This window comes from Anopheles merus, unplaced genomic scaffold, assembly GCF_017562075.2.
Source record: "Anopheles merus strain MAF unplaced genomic scaffold, AmerM5.1 LNR4000088, whole genome shotgun sequence".
Lineage (NCBI taxonomy): Eukaryota > Metazoa > Arthropoda > Insecta > Diptera > Culicidae > Anopheles > Anopheles merus.
The window spans coordinates 32,501-51,059 of record NW_024427668.1 but is presented as its reverse complement, the minus strand read 5'-3'; the positions used below and the strand labels follow the sequence as shown (position 1 = coordinate 51,059).

Genomic DNA, 18,559 nt, shown 5'->3' with positions numbered 1-18,559 from the left:
TTTCAGGGTTGCCAGTTTTTGACAGGTGGCCAAAATTTCAACTGTGCACCACTCCGAAACGGGTAGCCCCAGCTGAACGGGCAAGTGTTTGCTGACATTGGCATTTGCCCGGCTACCCAGCAGTGTGGCCAGCTTGGTCGAAAACGCTTGCGGCAGTGTTGCCAGCCTTGAGTGTAGTGTATCGTTTCGTGTCGCGCGTTCAACGCAGAGTGCGACGGGCTGCGTCCATACCCTCGTATAAAGAGGTGCGCGCACGAACGGGAAAGTGATTCAACAACGCAGGGGATGGGCGACGAGGCCCAACCCCCACAAGTGAGTGGGCCGTACCAGTTGCGGTCAAGAAAAGGGTCGGTGGCTGTGATGCAGCCACAACCCATCGAGCGCCCGGCCACACCGATGATGGATGTGTGCTATTCAAGCGACGACGACGAGCTGAATAGCACCATCATCGCGATGCCGGAACCCGCGTCGGAGTGTGAGGCAGCGGAGGCGGCCATGGACCTGGAGCCACCAGCAGCAGCACAGCCAACACCAACGGCATCCCCTGTCCCGGGCAACGCGGTAGTTGCTGGGCCCATCGACGCGGGAAGTTGTGCCCTGCTGATGGCACAGCTTCAAAGCATCGGCGCCCAGCTAACGACGGCGCTGGAGGAGCTGCGACTTTGCCGCGAGGAAAACGCGGCACTCCGCCGCGAGAACGAGCTGCTGCTCACGGGCACTCGTTCGGTGCTTGAGCTGCAGACTGCAGCGAACGCAACCCTCCAGCAGTCGTCGGGGCAAGGCGGTAACCGGGAAACGGCCCGGAAGCGCCAACAGCGGCTGAGGAAGCGCGAACGAGAACGGCAGCAGCAGCAGCAGCAGCAGCAGCAGCAGCAGCAGCAGCAGCAGCAGCAGCAGCAGCAGCAGCAGCAGCAGCAGCAGCAGCAGCAGCAGCAGCAGCAGCAGCAGCAGCAGCAGCAGCAACAGCAGCAGCAGCAGCAGCAGCAGCGTCAGCAGCAGCAGCAGCAGCAGCAGCAGCAGCAGCAGCAGCGCAGCAGCAGCAGCAGCAGCAGCAGCAGCAGCAGCAGCAGCAGCAGCAGCAGCAGCAGCAGCAGCAGCAACAGCAGCAGCAGCAGCAAAGTTTGCCTCGACGCGAACAGAGGCAGCAGCAGCTTCCCCCACGACTGCAGCAGCAACAGCAGCAGCTGCAACAACAACAGCAGCAGCAGCAACCGCAGCAGCAGCTTTGGACAACGGTGGTAAGAGGCCACCCGTCCCAGCGGCAACGCCAACCGCAGCCAGCAGCAGCAGCAGCAGCAGCAGCAGCAGCAGCAACAGCAGCAGCAGCAAGGTGAGCGCTATGTCCCACCACAGCTCCGGCAGCAGCGACAGCAGCAGCAGCGCTCGCAGCACCAGCAGCAACAGCCGCAGCAGCCGCAGCAGCAGCAACAGCGTCCACAGCAACAGCGTCCACAGCAGCAGCGTCAACAGCAGCAGCGACCTCAGCAACAGCGAACACAGCAGCGAAAGCCGGCCAAGCCCGAGCTTATTGAGGTTTCGCCCAACGAAGGTCAGGACTGGGAGAGCCTCTTGCTGCTTGTTCAAACGGCAGTCAGGACTGACGAGCGGTACAAGCCGCTTAAGGACCACGTCGTCCTGGGCCGTCGCACCAGTAAGGCGTTGCTGCGACTCACGCTAAGCCGCAAGGCGAATGCGCAGTATATGCTGCAACAGGTTCGAGCCATCGTGGGCAGTGCTGGAGTGTGCCGGCACGTCACAGAAATGACGACAGTTGTCGTCCATGACGTCGACCCGCTTGCCCGAGAAGACGATTTGACTTCGCTGCTCGACAGCAAGTTCGAGTCGGGAGCGGGAATTGTGTCCACAACGATGACAAAGATGACGGATGGCACCCAACGCGCGCACGTGCGACTGCCCGCGAAGTTTGCGAAGGAACTCGACGGCACTAAGATTAAGCTGGGCTTTTGCGTCAGCAAAATCAGAGCCGCGCCACCGACCCCTCGAGAGCGTGTGCGCTGCTATCGCTGCCTCGAGCTGGGTCACCGGGCCCATGACTGCCGTTCACCCGACGATCGGCAAAACATGTGTATACGCTGCGGCGTCGTTGGGCACATGGCGAAAGTATGCACTTCTCAGCTAAAGTGCCTCAAGTGCGGTGGTCCACACACAATTGGACACCCTGACTGCGCCCGGTCGGCTCCACAATGACCCCACAACTGCGAGTAATGCAGGTCAACTTGGGCAGAGGGGAGAGGGCCCAGGATATTGCCCTCCAAACTGCCCGAGAGAAGAAAGTGGACGTGCTGCTGCTGTCGGAGCTGTATCGGCCGCCTGTTAACAACGGTCGATGGGCCTTTGACTGCTCAAAAAAGGTCGCCATCGTCGCTACTGGGTCGCTTCCCCTACAGAGAATTTGGTGCAGCAACACACCGGGACTCGTCGCTGCCGAGATCGGCGGCACCACATTCCTCAGCTGCTACGCACCACCTCGTCAGCCTACCGACGAGTTCGAGCGCTTCATCGAAGCGGTGCAGCTCGAAGCGCTTACCCATTCACAAGTCGTGATAGCCGGCGACTTCAACGCCTGGCATGTGGAATGGGGAAGCGAGCGCAACAGCGAGAGGGGGGAAGAGCTGTTTAGCGCCATACAGCAGCTAGACCTGGTGGTTTTAAACCAGGGCACGACGAACACCTTTGACGGCAACGGAGCGGCAACAGCAAGCATCGTCGATGTAGCGTTTGCGACACCAACCATCGCGCAGCCGGGAACGTGGAACGTGTGCGGTGAGTATTCGTATTCCGACCACCGGTACATCACGTACACAGTCGGCACCACAGTTCCCGTCGCAAACGAGCCTTCACCACCATCGAGAAGACAGCAGGGACGCATTCGACACGCGGGTCGGCGGTACAAGGCGACGCAGTTCTCGCAGCGAGCCTTCCTGTCGACGCTGCTGGACGAGCGGTTCTCAGAACGGGCGGTGAGTCATGAACGCATGGTCGAGATCATGCTCGCCGCGTGTGACAAAACGATGCAGCGGGTTACAACGTCGCACAGTGACCCCCATCGTGACCTGTTCTGGTGGACGCCGCTGCTCAGGCTGCTGCGAGAGAACTGCGAACGCGCCCGTGATCGAATGCAGCAGACCAGCGACCTGCAAGAGCGGAGCATCGCCGCAGCACAACATCGTACAGCGAGGGCGGAGCTGGGGAAGGCGATTAAGGCCAGCAAGCGGAACTCGTTCCAGGAGCTGATCGACATCGCCGAAGAGAATGTGTTCGGAGCCGGATATCTCGTCGTTCTGTCCCACCTCCGTGGTGGACGGACGCCACCCGAGACGGAGCGGGACAGGCTCGAACACATTGTGTCCGATCTCTTCCCCCAGCACCCGCCCCTCGTCTGGCCAGAAGCGGCAATCATCGAGGGAGAGGAGCGGCCAGGAGCAGTAACAGATGTCTCGGACGATGAATTAAAACTCATCGCACGCCGCATGGCCAACAAAAAGGCCCCGGGACTCGACGGTATCCCGAATGCGGCGGTGAAAGCAGCCATCCTCGAGCATACGGGGGTTTTCACAGCGTTGTACCAGGACTGCCTCGCTAACGGCACGTTTCCTGCAGCGTGGAAGAGGCAGCGCCTTGTACTCATCCCGAAGCCAGGAAAACCCCCAGGATTGAGCAGCTCGTACCGGCCCCTGTGCATGTTGGATGCACTGGGCAAGGTGCTTGAGCGCTTGATCCTCAACAGGCTGCACGAGCATCTGGAGGATCCGGAAGCGACACGACTGTCGGACCGACAGTACGGTTTCCGCAGAGGGCGCTCGACCATCGGTGCCATACAGAGAGTTGTTGAGGCCGGCCAGCGTGCGATGTCGTTCGGTCGCACGAACCGACGCGACAAACGCTTCCTACTAGTTGCGGCGCTAGACGTTAGGAATGCGTTCAATACGGCCAGCTGGCAGGCCATCGCCGCTGCGCTGCAGTCGAAAGGAGTTCCGGCCGGCCTCCAACGCATCATACACAGCTACTTTCAGGGCCGAGAGCTGGTGTATGAAACCTCTGATGGCCCGGTAGTGCGGTCCGTCACGGCAGGGGTTCCACAGGGGTCTATTCTAGGCCCCACTCTGTGGAACACGATGTATGACGGTGTGTTAGACATCGCCCTGCCACCCGATGCGGAGATCCTGGGGTATGCCGACGACCTGGTGCTGCTGGTCCCAGGCACAACCCCAGACAGTGTGAAAGCTGCTGCAGAAGAGGCGATCACCTCAGTGATGGAGTGGATGGCTCAACACCATCTCGAACTGGCGCCGGCGAAAACGGAGATGGTGGTCATTTCCAGCTCCAAAGCCCCGACGCGGATTACCGTCCGAGTAGGCGACGTGGACGTCACCTCGTCCCGCTCGATCCGCTATCTCGGCGTGACCCTCCAGGACAAGTTGTCGTGGCTGCCGCACGTCAAGGAGGTCACCGAGAGGGCTGGGAAGATCGCCGACGCCACATCCAGATTGCTGCGAAACCATAGCGGACCAAGGGCATCGAAAGCGAAGCTGCTAGCTTCGGTGTCCGAGTCCGTTATGCGGTATGCTGCACCAGTATGGAGCATGGAGCTGCAAAAACGTGAGCCTGGTCGCCTGCTGGAGCGTGTACAGCGGAAGATGGCACTGAGGGTGGCACGAGCATTCCGTACCGTAAGGTATGAGACTGCCACCCTCCTGGCTGGCTTGACCCCCATCTGCCTGCTGGTGGATGAAGACGCCCGGGTCTACCAGCGACTAAGTGCCGTCAACCGAACTGACACGAGGGCGAACATCCGGAAGCAGGAGCGACAGGCCACGATTGAGGAATGGCAGCAAAAGTGGGATGCGGAAGCTGACACCAGCCGGTACACGCGTTGGGCGCACCGTGTACTTCCAGACATCGGCAGCTGGCAGTCGAGGAAACATGGAGATGTGTCGTTCCATTTGTGCCAGGTACTCTCGGGACATGGCTTCTTCCGGGACTACCTGTGTCGCAATGGCTTCACATCGTCCCCTGACTGCCAGCTGTGCAGCGGAGTTCCTGAGACCGCGGAGCACGTGATGTTCGAGTGCCCAAGGTTTGCTGAAGTCCGGCAGCAGCTACTCGGCGAGGGAAGTACGGACCCGGTCTGTCCGGAAAACCTCCAGCAGCATCTATTGCGCGATGCCGAGAGCTGGAGCCGTATCTGCGAAGCTGCTAAGCGGATAACGGCTCAGCTTCAGCAAGCCTGGGACGACGAGCGAGCAGCCCTCGCATCCCAAGCAAGCGAGCAGCATATGGAAGACGTTGCCGACTTGGAGGCACGGCGTGCGGAAATCCGTCGAGCACGGAATGATCGTCGGAACGCGAGCCGCCGAGCAGCCAGGGCTCGGCAACGGGAAGTGCAACGAGCAGGACGTCCCCCATCTCCACCACCATCGCCCAGAACTGCAGCACGCCGTGCAGATCTTCGGCTGCGGCAGGCGCGGTTTAGAGCGAGAAGGCGTCAAGTGACTCAGGACGCGAGACGCCTGTATGGGGAGCACAGTCCTGCATCATCATCGTCATCGAGCAGCAGCGACGACGAATCAGACGGCCGAGGAAGCGCGGACATCGCAGCCGGACCGTCTGGTATGCGCAACCGCGCACACAATCGGGACGATGAAGTAACCAATGGCGGCCTGAATGCTGCGGAAGAAGCCGCCGCGGTTGAGGCGGAAGTTGCCTCCCGCTAGGAGTTTGGCGTAGAGAAAAACGGAGCGCATTAAAGCGTTAATAGTTACCCAAAAAAAAAAAAAAAAAACAACAATACAAAGGGAAAACAGAAGTTACATTGGAATTTATAATAAAAGAGAAAGGTGCTTTATGCACGGCTGTAGAAACGGCATCTTAGCCGAGAAACCCCCTTCAGGGTACGTCCTCGCGGACATGATTGTAGGGGTGAGGGAGGGTTAAAATTTGTTAAAAATAAAAAACCCGTTTTAAAAAAAAAAAAAAAAAAAAAGCCAGTTATCCCTGTGGTAACTTTTCTGACACCTCTTGCTAAAAACTCGTTATAACCAAAAGGATCGTAAGGCCAAGCTTTCGCTGTCCCGAAGTGTACTGAACGTTGGGATCAAGCCAGCTTTTGTCCTTATGCTCAGCGTGTGGTTTCTGTCCACACTGAGCTGACCTTTGGACACCTCCGTTATCGTTTTGGAGATGTACCGCCCCAGTCAAACTCCGCACCTGGCACTGTCCATGACGTGGACCGAAAGGACCTGTCCAGGAGTCTTCGAGCCGGGCGGCGCGCGGAACCGGGGGCAAACGTGACATCATAAACGATCGACCGCGCAGAAGCAGTGCACCACGAATGCACCGACGTACGCAAGCTTGTACCCTTGCGGGCCACGGCTCACGGTCGGACAAGCGGGTAACACGCTACACACGACGATGCTACGATGCAGTCTCCCCGGCGGCACCACCCAGCGACACACTGGACGCTGAGCGAGAAACACGGCGCATTGGGCGCGCGCAGGCGAACCGCCGCCACAGCCCCCCGGAGGAGGTGCGCGCACGATCCGGACCTGGGGCCCGCGCTTGTTCCACCCAATCATGTAAGTAAGGCAACAGTAAGAGTGGTGGTATCTCAGAGGCGAGCTCCACGAGGAAGCCCTCCCACCTATGCTGCACCTCCTATATCGCCTTACAATGCCAGACTAGAGTCAAGCTCAACAGGGTCTTCTTTCCCCGCTAGTGCATCCAAGCCCGTTCCCTTGGCTGTGGTTTCGCTAGATAGTAGATAGGGACAGAGGGAATCTCGTTAATCCATTCATGCGCGTCACTAATTAGATGACGAGGCATTTGGCTTTTTTTTTTTTTTTTTTTTTTTTTTTTTTTTTTTTTTTGTTAACGAAGAGTGAGCATATTCCATCCCCCTCTCCGACTTACCCAACCCGGCCGGTACGCTGTGGTGCGTATTACTTCATGCGGAGTCGTGTGTGCGGTTGCACCCTGGCTCACGACGCATCTTCTGCGGCGATCTGGTCTGCTGATGCTGCTTATTACGCTGCTTTCCGTGGTGCGACGCGGTCCCTGTGATCCTATCGCCCACACTTCGGGTGGGCAATGGGGGGTCTGCATCGTTGGTCACCACTCCAAGCACGTAAGGCAGTTCTCCTGAAATGAAATTTGGATAGAGGAAACAAGAAAACAGAAAAGAGATAGAAACAGCTGAAAATAGAGAGAGAAGAGAAAAAGAAAGCTGGAAAGAAACGAAAAGAAAGAAGAAAGATGAGTAACTTTCCAGCTTACGGTGGCCCTTGTGGCACGGGTTGTTGCCGTGCCGCAGGGCCTGAAGGACCGCCATTTGCGTCCCTCGCCCGCCGTCTGGCCCGCCTGCGTCGCCTTGCCGTTGGTGGACGCTCGACATCCCATCTCGCTTGGAGAGTGGAGAAGATTGTCCTGGCGGCGGCGCGGACGGCCTCCCACGTATCGCTGCGGGCGCACATTTCCGAGACAATGTTATCCATTGTTACTCGGGAATGGCACCGCTGCTGCATCTCGTTCCGGATCCGATCGAACCGTGGACAGTGGAACAGCACGTGTTCCACGTCTTCCACGGCGTCCCCACATTCGGGGCAGTTGGGCGAGCCATCCAGGATGCCTTTCTCGACGAAATAGGAGCGCAAGAACCCGTGCCCCGTGAGAAGCTGGGTGAGGAAAAAGTCGACTTCCCCATGCTTGCGGCTGACCCAGAGATTAATGTCTGGGATCAGTCTCCTCGTCTTCAATCCTGGTGCTCCTGGTTGCCCTGCACCCGTGGTCCACTGGTCCTGCCAGCGCCTCATCGTTTCCTCCCGTTGTCGCTTCCGTATGTCCGATTGAACGCCACCACTCGCTACCTTTTCGTCGTGGCAGCGGATATCCTCCTGCATGAGGAGGACTAACGGGGTGGTGTTGGCGACAACGCAAGCGGCATCATAGGATACGGTCTGGAAGGCGCTGGCGACTCGGAGAGCCCCCGGTCGATGCGCCCTTTGGACCGATTTGCGATGGGTCTCCTTGTCTAAGACCCATCGCCCCCAGGTGGCAACTCCGTATCGGATGATACTGTTGCCGACGTTTACGAGCTGTCTCCTACTGCGGCTCTTAGGACCACGCTTATTCGGCATCAGGCAGGTCAAGGCATTCGTAATCCGTGAAGCCTTATTGACCACCCTCTCCAGATGCCGGCTGTGGTGCTGTTTGCGACAGAGGTCCACTCCCAGGTATTTCAGCGTTTCCGTGGATTGGATCGAGTGACCGCCCGCTTGTAGCTCTGCGAGCTGCGGGACATGATGGGTACAAAAGATCATGAACCCGGTCTTTTGGTGGGCAAGTTCCAAACCGACTCCTTGCAACCACCGCTCGATCCTCTCCAGGTTAGCCGTTGCTAACGCGCTGACCTGTTCCGTGGTCCTTCCCAAAAATGTGAAGGCCACGTCGTCAGCAAACCCGATGATGTCCGCTCGTAGTCCTTCGAGCGGCAAGCGGAGTAGGTCGTCATACATGACGTTCCACAGTGTTGGTCCTAGAACCGAACCCTGAGGAACGCCAGCAGATACAGTCCTCGACACTACTCCTTCATCCGTATCGTAGTGGAGCGTTCGGCCAATAAAATAGTTCCGCAGCAACGCCTGCAAATAAGGCGGAGTGTTTTTACGCTGCAGAGCTTGGCCGATCGCTGTCCAGTTTGCCGAGTTGAAGGCATTCCGGACGTCCACCGTTACCACCGCACAGAGGCGATCCCCCTTTCGCTTTTTATCAAGAGCGACTTTCCCGTTATCCATCACCCGAGTGATGGCATCCACGGTCGAACGCCCTTTACGGAAACCGTATTGGGCATCCGAAAGTCCCCCAGTGGACTCCAGGTGGGTTGTCAGCCTCCGCTGAATCAACCGCTCCAAAATTTTCCCCAACACACTCAGCAAGCAAATGGGCCGGTATGACGAGGGCTCCCCAGGTGGTTTCCCCGACTTGGTAAGCAGCACCAGTTGCTGCCGCTTCCATGCGTCGGGGAAAGTGCCTGTCTCCAGTAGCTGCTTATAGCTTTTGGCAAAAACGGCAGGAAAAGCCATAATTGCCGCAGCTGCAGCCATGTTCGGAATATTGTCGTCCCCTGGAGCTTTCTTGGGGTTGAGTGAGCGGGCAATCTCCTTCAACTCTTCCGCCAACTCCTCCTCCGAGACCGGATCCATCGGATCCCCACCTACTTCCGTCTCGGGCCACTCCATCGGGGGACGCTCGGGAAAGAGCTCATTCACGATGAACTGGAGCTTATTAGCATCCCGTTCCATCGGAACCCGAGCTCCTTCCCACTGCTGCTTGCGGATTTGGTACGCAGGGCCAAAGCCGTGCGGTTCCAATTGTTCCGGCAGATCCTGCTTGTGTTGGTCCTTGCTGAGCTTGACGGCCCGTTCCAGGGCAGCGCGTGCGTCCGACTTCATTTGACGCCTTTCCTCGCGCTGCTCCTCGGTCCGGGCCCGGTTGAACCGCCGTTTCATTCCATGAAAATGGCTGCGCAACCGATCAATCTCGGACGTCCACCAATAAACTGGACGCCGGCCCTGTCGCCTTGGGGGTTGTCTAGGCATGGTGCCGTCACAAGCCACCGTAATGGCCTGGGTCAGCTCCTCTGCCGTAGCAACATGCCCAAAAATGTCCTGGTCCCTCAAGATTTCAACGAACAAATCCTTGTCGAAGAATCTTGTGGACCACCTTCCCCCATTCACTGCTGAGTGTCCCACGTTATTGGCGCGCTGTCTCGGAACCCTGCCGACCACAAACTTAATAGTATTGTGGTCACTTGGGGTTTCGTCACAAACGCGCCAATTATTTTCCCCTACCAAAGAAGGGCTGCAAAACGACACGTCCACTATGGAGTTGCGGCCATTTCCCCCCATCCAAGTGCTCTGGTTGCCCTGGTTTAGGAGAACCAATCCCAAAGCGGCCGCCGCGTCCATCACAACTCCCCCCCTAGATACCCTTTCCCCATCGTTTGGCCTTCGCTCCATCCCCCATGCACCTGACCAGGCGTTTACGTCACCCCCGATCACGGTGTCCCGATTCCGTGGGAGTACAGACACAATTTCGGTCCATTTGCGTTTGTACTCCTCGACAGTCAAATCGGAACCCACGGGTGGTAGGTAAACGGAGCAGAAAACAATTCCCCGCATCTCGACCACAACGAAGTCCTCGCGTTGGTTGTCAATGATGCGCTGAAAAGGATAATCCCCAACTGATACCACTGCAACCCGGCCAGTGGTATCGGTAACCCAATTGCTGTTATTACTCGGCACCCAATAGGGGTCCGAGAGAATCAAAATATCACAACCCTCGGCACGAGCACTTTGCAAAAGCAAGTCTTGTGCCATTTGGTCATGATTGAGGTTCTGTTGGAACACTCTAATCATGACTGGGCTGTGGGGTTACCTTTCCAAAGTAGCGGCAACTGCGCTGGCCCAGCGAGTGCCCGATTGCATCCGGGCCCTGGCATCCCAAGCACTTCCGCTCCCTAGTGCACGGACCCTCGTGCTTATCTTCTGCGCAACGGTGGCATTTGCTACTACGGTCCTTGCCACGGCAGCGGGCAGCAGTATGCCCGTATTCGTAGCACCGGTAGCATTGCCGCCGGCGTTCCAATAGCCGAAGCCTGCAGCATTTGCTGAAACCAACCGTGTACTGCCTCGCAAGGGCCTGGTCGGTGACCGCTATTGCTGGGCAATCGAAAAATGCGACCAACGTACCGTAATGCGTTTTTACGGTCGTGATTTGGTCGCTGAAAATTTCAACGCCCAACGCGGCACTCATTTCCGAAGAAATTTCTTCGGATGAAGTGCCAGGCGGAATGTTGGTGCAGTTCACCCGCACTGAGGGTGTCCGCGGTCGGCATTTGGCTTTGCCGTCAAGAGCTTTGGACACCTCTCTCCAAAGGGTCATCGTTTCCTGGTGCGACAATGGTGCTAATTCCAGGAGTAGATGACCCTTGAAGTTTGTGCGGATTCTCTGCACATCCTCCTTTTTCACCGTTTCCCTAAGGATTGGCATCATGTCCGCGTACTTGAATCCCCCAATTGATTCAAGTTCAATGGCATTTGGCATTCTGCCAGCCCTGGGATTAAAGGCAGGTGCCGGCTTTTGCTTGGGTTGGGAAGCAGAAGGTTGGGTATTTGCGGCGAGGCTGGCTGCTTGCTCAGCTTCACGCTGCTTCTTCCTCTTCCTCCTCTCCCGGCGCACGGCAGTCTTTCCCTTTACCGTCCGCCATTCTTGCGCCCCCTCTTGCCCCCCTTGTGGTCCAGATCCCTGGTCACTTGAAAAAATTTCCCCTGCCAACGGTTCCTCTGCCGCAACAACCTTACTATTTTCCCCCTTCCCACCCTTTCCCTTTTTCTTGCTATTTTTCCCTCCTTGACCTGCCAACTGTTGTCCCTGTTCCTTATTTCCTGCTGTCTTGGCCTCGTTTTCCCTAACTATTATGTCATACATCTCCCGCATGATTCCCCCAAAAACAGTGAAGAATTTGGTGACGTCCGACTCATTCAAGGGAATGGAACCCGGTTGCTGATCCTGATTAGGGCCTGCCAAAGGCCCCAAGTCTTGCTCCACAACCGGATCCTCCACCACAAGATCCTCTGTTCCCGTTCCCACATCAATTCCTGACCCGGCCTCCCCTAGCCAAAATGCTGGAAGGTTGTGCAACAGGGCTAATACTGAGCCTATACGCTGTTCCCAATCAGAAAATTGGGGCGTTTTTGCTAAAATAGCCCTGTGCTTCACGGTGTCCCTGATAAACAGCATGAGCTCATGTTTTGCTTTCTGCAATGGGCCCATGGGATTGGAATCTGCTGGATATGCAGTTGCGAAAAATTTCCTGTCATATGTTTGCCCTGCCTTGGAACCCTCCCCTTGGCTGTCTTCCGCGATCTGCGGGAGAACAGATACCCTTTTTGCTTTCCCCTCCACCTCTACCGAAGAAGCTCTTCGTAGGGCAGGTGCCATCGCCTTGGGGGCTATCAGCTGGTTTGTTGATGCCCGTCTACCAAAGCTGGTGGCCGAAGCCTTAGACGGGGACATCGTTCCCAGTGAGCTACGGCGGGTGGAATATCTACTGGTTCCTGCCTTTGAGGGACTATTTCTACGAAGTAAAGTGGAGCGTGTATTCATCACCATTTTTCTACCGTTAATTTCTATGGTTAATTTCTATGGAGTTATTTATGACTGTCTACTGATTTTCTAAAGGGACTGGCAAAATTTTAATTAATTGATTGAATAATTTAGGATACTTTGGGATGATGTAACTACGGAGTGTCGATTCAGGAGGGATTTTAATGTTAATTTATGATAATTAAGAAGGAAAATTAAAATAATTGTCGTGTTTTGACGCGAGATGTCAATAGATTTCGCGCTGTATATAAACTGTCAATAGTTTTTTTTTTGTCGGTGTTATTGAACGTTTAATGTAAATGTCAGTCACGTAATTAATTAATTTGTCAGGCCTGATTAAGTGTCAATTGAACAAATTATTATTGGTTGTCAATTGTCTAGGGTCAATTGTCAAAGGTCGAAAATTTAATGTCACGTTTGTTATTAAATTAAACAGAAGCTATTTTAAAAATTATAATATTGTAACAAACAAGGAAATTTAAATTGAGTTAGTTTAATTTAGCAAGATTAGTCATAAATGAATAGCATCAATTATTTAAATGTCAAAGAATACATTGAGAGAGTGTATAAGGTAATTTCGATTGGATTTAAGTTAAATAAAAGTGAAGGGGCTCTTTTTTTTTTTTTGAGTGGTAAGAAGGGGGGAAGGAATTCCGATAATTATTTTATAAGGTATCAAGCTTAATAAATTGAAAATTAAGATTGTTTTATTTAAAAAGCTGTCAGTCTATTTAATGTCAATGTCAGGTGTAAAAAAGATGTCAGAATTGTTTATTGTCAAATGAAAATGACGTTTTATGTCAAGAGTGCTGATATAAATCTAACCAAACGGTTTAATTAAATATGAAGATGTTAGAAATCGGCAAGGAATTAATAATAATTAATTTAAATCGAATATAATTTCTATGTGGATATTTAAAAGAAATATTTCAACTGTTATGATGATTATTCAAAAAAATTAGGAGTTTAATTTAAAAATTTCTTTTGTCAATCAAGTGATTTTGGATATTAATAATGTAAATATGTTAATTATTAAGGATGCCAGCAAAAATTTATTTATATGAATTATTTTAATTTAATAATTTAGAATTTTTAAGCAAAAGTGAGTTAAATTTAAATTAAATGTTTGAATATTATTAAATTTTTCCGTTACGACTGTTAATTAATTTAAGTAATAACTGTCAACCAATTAAAATGTCGACGCGACGTCAATTGTCAGAAATATTGAGCTGTCAATTTGATAATGTGTCAACGTTTGATGTCAAGTGGTCAGCTGTTAATTTGATAATGTAAATAAATCTATTTAATTAATTTAAAAACTATTCAAATCGAAAAACTAATTTATTTTTTAATAAACATGCAGAGGACCGGGATGAAAATAATAACTACGTGATTAAATAAATTTCTATTTGGAAATGAATTTAGATTGAAACTAATGTCAAGTGGAATTAATATTGGGTGTGAAGGGAAATGATTTAAATGGCTTGTAATGGAAATTATGCTTAAAAATGATGAAGCAATGAAATTAAAAGCAAGAATATATATTTGTGTATTATTGCGCTGAAGGCGATGTCAATATATTATTAAATGAATGACTTGTTTAAATAATATATATTTGTATATATATTTAAAAAGAATAAAATAATATTTAAATGATTAATTGAAATAAAATTGCCAACGGAAAGTAACTGAACTAGTGTAAATATTATTATTATCGCGGAAGGCTTGGTGTATTAAATTTAATTCTTCAGAATTTTAGTTATTTCAAAATTTTGAGATTTGAATGAAATGAATGAAATGAATGAAATTTAGGAATGCTTAAAAGTGACAAACTACGTGAGGAGACGTGTGTGCTTCAACGTTACAGGTAAAATGGGAATTTTCCCCCGTTCTATTTTGGCTATGCTACGGGTTACAGGTAAAATGGGTTTCCGGTCACCTTGCTCTATGCTCCGTTATTGGAGATTATTTTGTTAGCTTTACGAGAGTTTTGAAATTTTGTTAGGATGGATTCTTTAAATTTAAATATTCAGTTCTACTTTGAATGAATATAATGATAAGCAAAGCAATAATAAAATAGGATTTAGTTTAAATTGAATATGAGGTCTGCATGGATAATTAAAATATTGAGTCAACTAATATAAGAATTATTTATGGAGTATGGCTTTAAAAGTATTAATTGATTTTTTAATCTTTTGTTATTGTTTATTAAATCGTTCTTGTGGGATCGGGCCGGCAGATAAAAGTAGTAAAGTATTTAATGAAAGTATTTAAGAACCCTTGAGTAAAAGTGAGTTTATTTAATTTAAATGTTGAGTATAATTAATTAATCAATTGCAAGTGTCAAATTATTTAATTTAATGTCAAAATGGTATGGGGCTTTAATATAAATCTTTTTAAATTATTGCTCAACTTTCAAAATAAGAAATATTAATTATTATTAGACATGCAAACAACCGGGGAAAAATAGCTACGTGATTTAATGAACTTCTACTTGTTAAGGGGTTTTGGATGGAGAGAACGTATTGTCAATAATTAATAAGGTGGAGAATTGTAATTTAGGCAAACGAGTTATTAAAATTGAATTATAAATTAATTTATATTAAGTATGAAGATGTATTAATGGATTGAGAATGAATGTATCAGGAAATTAAATTGATGGTTTAAATGAAAGTTTGCTATGGCAATAATGAAGCAACGAATTGAAATTGAGATTATTTAATTTGATGATTTCGCGGAAGGCAATTTTAATTTTTTAATTGAAAGCTTGTTTAATTGAATAAATGTTTGAAAAGTATAAAATAATATTTAAATAATTAATTGAAAGAAATTTGCCGACGGAAAGTAATTGAACTAGTGTAAATATAATTATTATAGCGGAAGGCTTTGTATGTGTAGATTTAATTCTTTGGAGTTTAAGTTATTTAAATATTTGTGATATGAATTAAATGAATGAAATGAATGAAGTTTAGGAATGCTTAAACCGGGAGAAAAGGAATAACTAAGTGATTTAATAAATTTCTACTTGTTAAGGGTTATGGATTGGGAGAACGTATTGCCATTAATTTAAAGGTGAAGAATTGTAATGAAGCAACTGAGTTTGTTAAATTGAATTTTAATTTATATAGTTTAAAGATGTATATAAGAATTGAGATTGATTGTAGTAGTGTAATTAAATTGATGGTATGAAATTGAAGTATGCTATAGCAATGTATTAAAGAAGAGGAATTTACTTAATTTTGCTGTTTTGTGCTTAAGGCGATTTAATTAATTTTAATAAAAGACTTGTTTAAATGAAGATTTTTTCTTATTTATAGTGGAAAAGAATAAAATAATATTTTAATATTTTAAGTAAACAAAAAATTTCCAACGGGAAGTAATTGGACTGGTTTAATTATTATTATTATCGCGGAAGGCTTTGTGTGTTAATTTAATTCTTCAGAGTTAAAGTTATTTCAAAATTTTGAGATTTGAATGAAATGAATGAAATGAATGAAATTTAGGAATGCTTAAAAGTGACAAACTACGTGAGGAGACGTGTGTGCTTCAACGTTACAGGTAAAATGGGAATTTTCCCCCGTTCTATTTTGGCTATGCTACGGGTTACAGGTAAAATGGGTTTCCGGTCACCTTGCTCTATGCTCCGTTATTGGAGATTATTTTGTTAGCTTTACGAGAGTTTTGAAATTTTGTTAGGATGGATTTTGAAATTTAAATTGTTAGCTCTACTGGGTTTGGAATTATTCTACTTTACGAATGGTGGTTTGAATTATTTATGTAATATATTTTTTGCCTATTTCTACTGTTAGTTTTATATTTAATATGAAATTTAATGCTGAGGGGGAGAAAGAATCGAAATAAGAAAATAAATGCAGTTTTATATAATAATGGTTTAGTTGGGGAACTAATTGAGATTTGGTTAGGTTGTGAATGGGATTTCAAATTCTACACTATAAAAATTTAAACTATTTGCCGGTTTGAAAACTCTCGATGTTTCTCGTCGCTGGAACAGATGGAACCGGGAGTCTCGAACACAACACACACTTAGTACAAGTATTCTCGTGGACCGCTCAACGAAAGCGTATTTGCAGAAGGCTTAATTAATTAATTTATTAATTGAACGCAGAAGGCGATGCTTTTAATAATTGTCTTATAGGATTTGAATAATTGGTTTTTTTTTTTGCAGAGGGCAATTTAATTCAATAATTATATTTGCTGAAGGCTTATGTAATTAGTTTGGTTTATTTAAGGCAAACAGTTTATTTAAAATTTTTTATTAAATTTATAATAAATTGTGAAGTATTTTGCAGAAGGCAACTATTGAAAATAATTTTGTTCCAACGCTGAAGGCGATGCTAATTTCCCAATGGGAAAAAAGGATTTAAAAAAAAGGCAAATTAAATTAATTGATTTTAATTAAATCAAATGCAGAAGGCTTATGGCAATCGGAGCAGTCAACACGAGAACACTGCACTTCACTTTTCACACACACACACTAGTGATTCCGGCCGAAGTCTCAACGAATGCTTGATGCAGAAGGTTTAATTTAAAATAAGACGCTGAAGGCGATGCTTTTACTATTAATTTATTGAAATTGGCGAGTAAATTAAAATTTTAATATTTAAACTAGGTTAATTAAATGGTTTGAAAAGGTATTTAAGCGCTAAGGGCGATTCTAATAAGCAATTAAATGAATTTCTTTGTGAATAAATGATTAGTGCAAAAGGCTAAATAATTTAATAAAATATATTTGTTTTAGTTGCAGAAGGCAATTCTATTTATTTAATTTAATATAACTTGATTATTTATTTAATTTGTTTGCAGAAGGCACTTGGTAAAGACGCTGAAGGCGATGCTAAATTCCCGACGGCAAATGTGGGTTTGTAGAATTAAATTAAAATTGCAGAAGGCTTAGAACAAAAAGCAATCGGAGTTATCAAAACACGGAATCACTTCACTTTCACACACACACACACACACACAACACTAGTGATTCCGGCCGAAGTCGTCGACGAAAGCTGTTTTTTTAATGAAAGCGCTGAAGGCGTTACAAAATGATATTGCTTAAGGCACTTTTTTTTTTTTTAAATAATATTTATTAATTAATTGATTTGCAGAAGGCTTCAATTTATTTTCTTCACTGAAGGTGATTCTAAATAAGTTTAATTAAGTAAAATTAAATCAATTTTAAATGCTGAAGGCTTATTTAAAACATATGGTTTATTAATGGGACACTGAAGGTGATGCTAATTTAAATTGGGAGTAAGTTAATTATATTTAAATAAAATCCACAAAAGGCAGTTAAATGGAAAACGCTGAAGGCGATGCTAATTTCCGCACGAAAAATGTGGGTTTATTGAATAAATTGTTAATTGCAGAAGGCTTAATGCAAAGGGCGATCGGAGTTATCAAGACACGGAATCACTTCACTTCACTTTTTCACACACACACACACACACACACAACACTAGTGATTCCGGCCGAAGTCGTCAACGAGAGCTTATTTAAAAAGATGCGCAGAAGGCGATGCTAAAATTTATTTAATTGCTTAAGGCACTTTTAAATAAAATAATCGAAAGAAAATTATTAATTTATATGTAAATATGCAGAAGGCTTTCTCTTTTGTAATACACTGAAGGTGATTCTAATATATTAAACAAGGGCAATTTAAATCTTTGTTTATTGCAGAAGGCTTTTAAAAATAAATGTATAATAATTGGCACTGAAGGTGATGCTAATTGTAATTAATGGAAAGTTAAAGAAATAGATATTAAAAAAATAATAAAAATCGCAAAATGCAGTTAATTCAAACGCTGAAGGCGATGCTAATTTCCCGACGGCAAATGTGGGTTTTTTTTGAATTATTATTTTTTGCAGAAGGCTTAACAAAAATGGCAATCGGAGTTATCAAGACACGGAATCACTTCACTTCACTCACACGTGGCACTTACAGTACCGGTTAACAATTCCAAAGCTTAATTATTTTAAAATTTTAAATTGCAAATATGCCGACGGAAAAAAGCCGATGGCAAAAAATAAATTTTATTTTTAATACACAGAAGGTGATGCTAAAATGCCGACGGGAAAAAGCCGACGGCAAAAAGAAATAAATAAAATACACAGAAGGTGATGCTAAAATGCCGACGGGAAAAAAGCCGACGGCAAAATAAATAAAATTAAATAAAATACACAGAAGGTGATGCTAAAATGCCGACGGGAAAAAAGCCGACGGCAAAAAAAATAAATAAAATACACAGAAGGTGATGCTAAAATGCCGACGGGAAAAAAGCCGACGGCAAAATAATGAATTAAATAAATACACAGAAGGTGATGCTAAAATGCCGACGGGAAAAAAGCCGACGGCAAAAATAAAATT

The 18,559-nt window shown here is 47.5% G+C and overlaps 1 protein-coding gene across 1 annotated transcript; it reads left to right on the top strand.

Moving 5' to 3' along the window:
* The first annotated feature begins 285 nt into the window (after positions 1 to 285).
* LOC121601415 (antifreeze protein Maxi-like) lies at positions 286 to 1,601 on the top strand. Its single transcript, XM_041930234.1, has 4 exons — positions 286 to 798; positions 1,001 to 1,090; positions 1,163 to 1,434; positions 1,592 to 1,601. Exons 1-4 carry the CDS (start codon positions 286 to 288, stop codon positions 1,599 to 1,601), a joined length of 885 nt encoding a protein of 294 aa, XP_041786168.1.
* The last annotated feature ends 16,958 nt before the right edge of the window (positions 1,602 to 18,559 follow it).

Coding starts and splice junctions, on each gene's coding strand:
- LOC121601415 (XM_041930234.1), top strand. CDS start 286: ATGGGCGACGAGGCCCAACCCCCACAAGTGAGTGGGCCGTACCAGTTG. Junction 799..1,000: donor AAGGCGGTAACCGGGAAACG/GCCCGGAAGCGC, acceptor GTCAGCAGCAGC/AGCAGCAGCAGCAGCAGCAG. Junction 1,091..1,162: donor CAGCAGCAGCAGCAGCAGCA/GCAGCAGCAACA, acceptor GCTTCCCCCACG/ACTGCAGCAGCAACAGCAGC.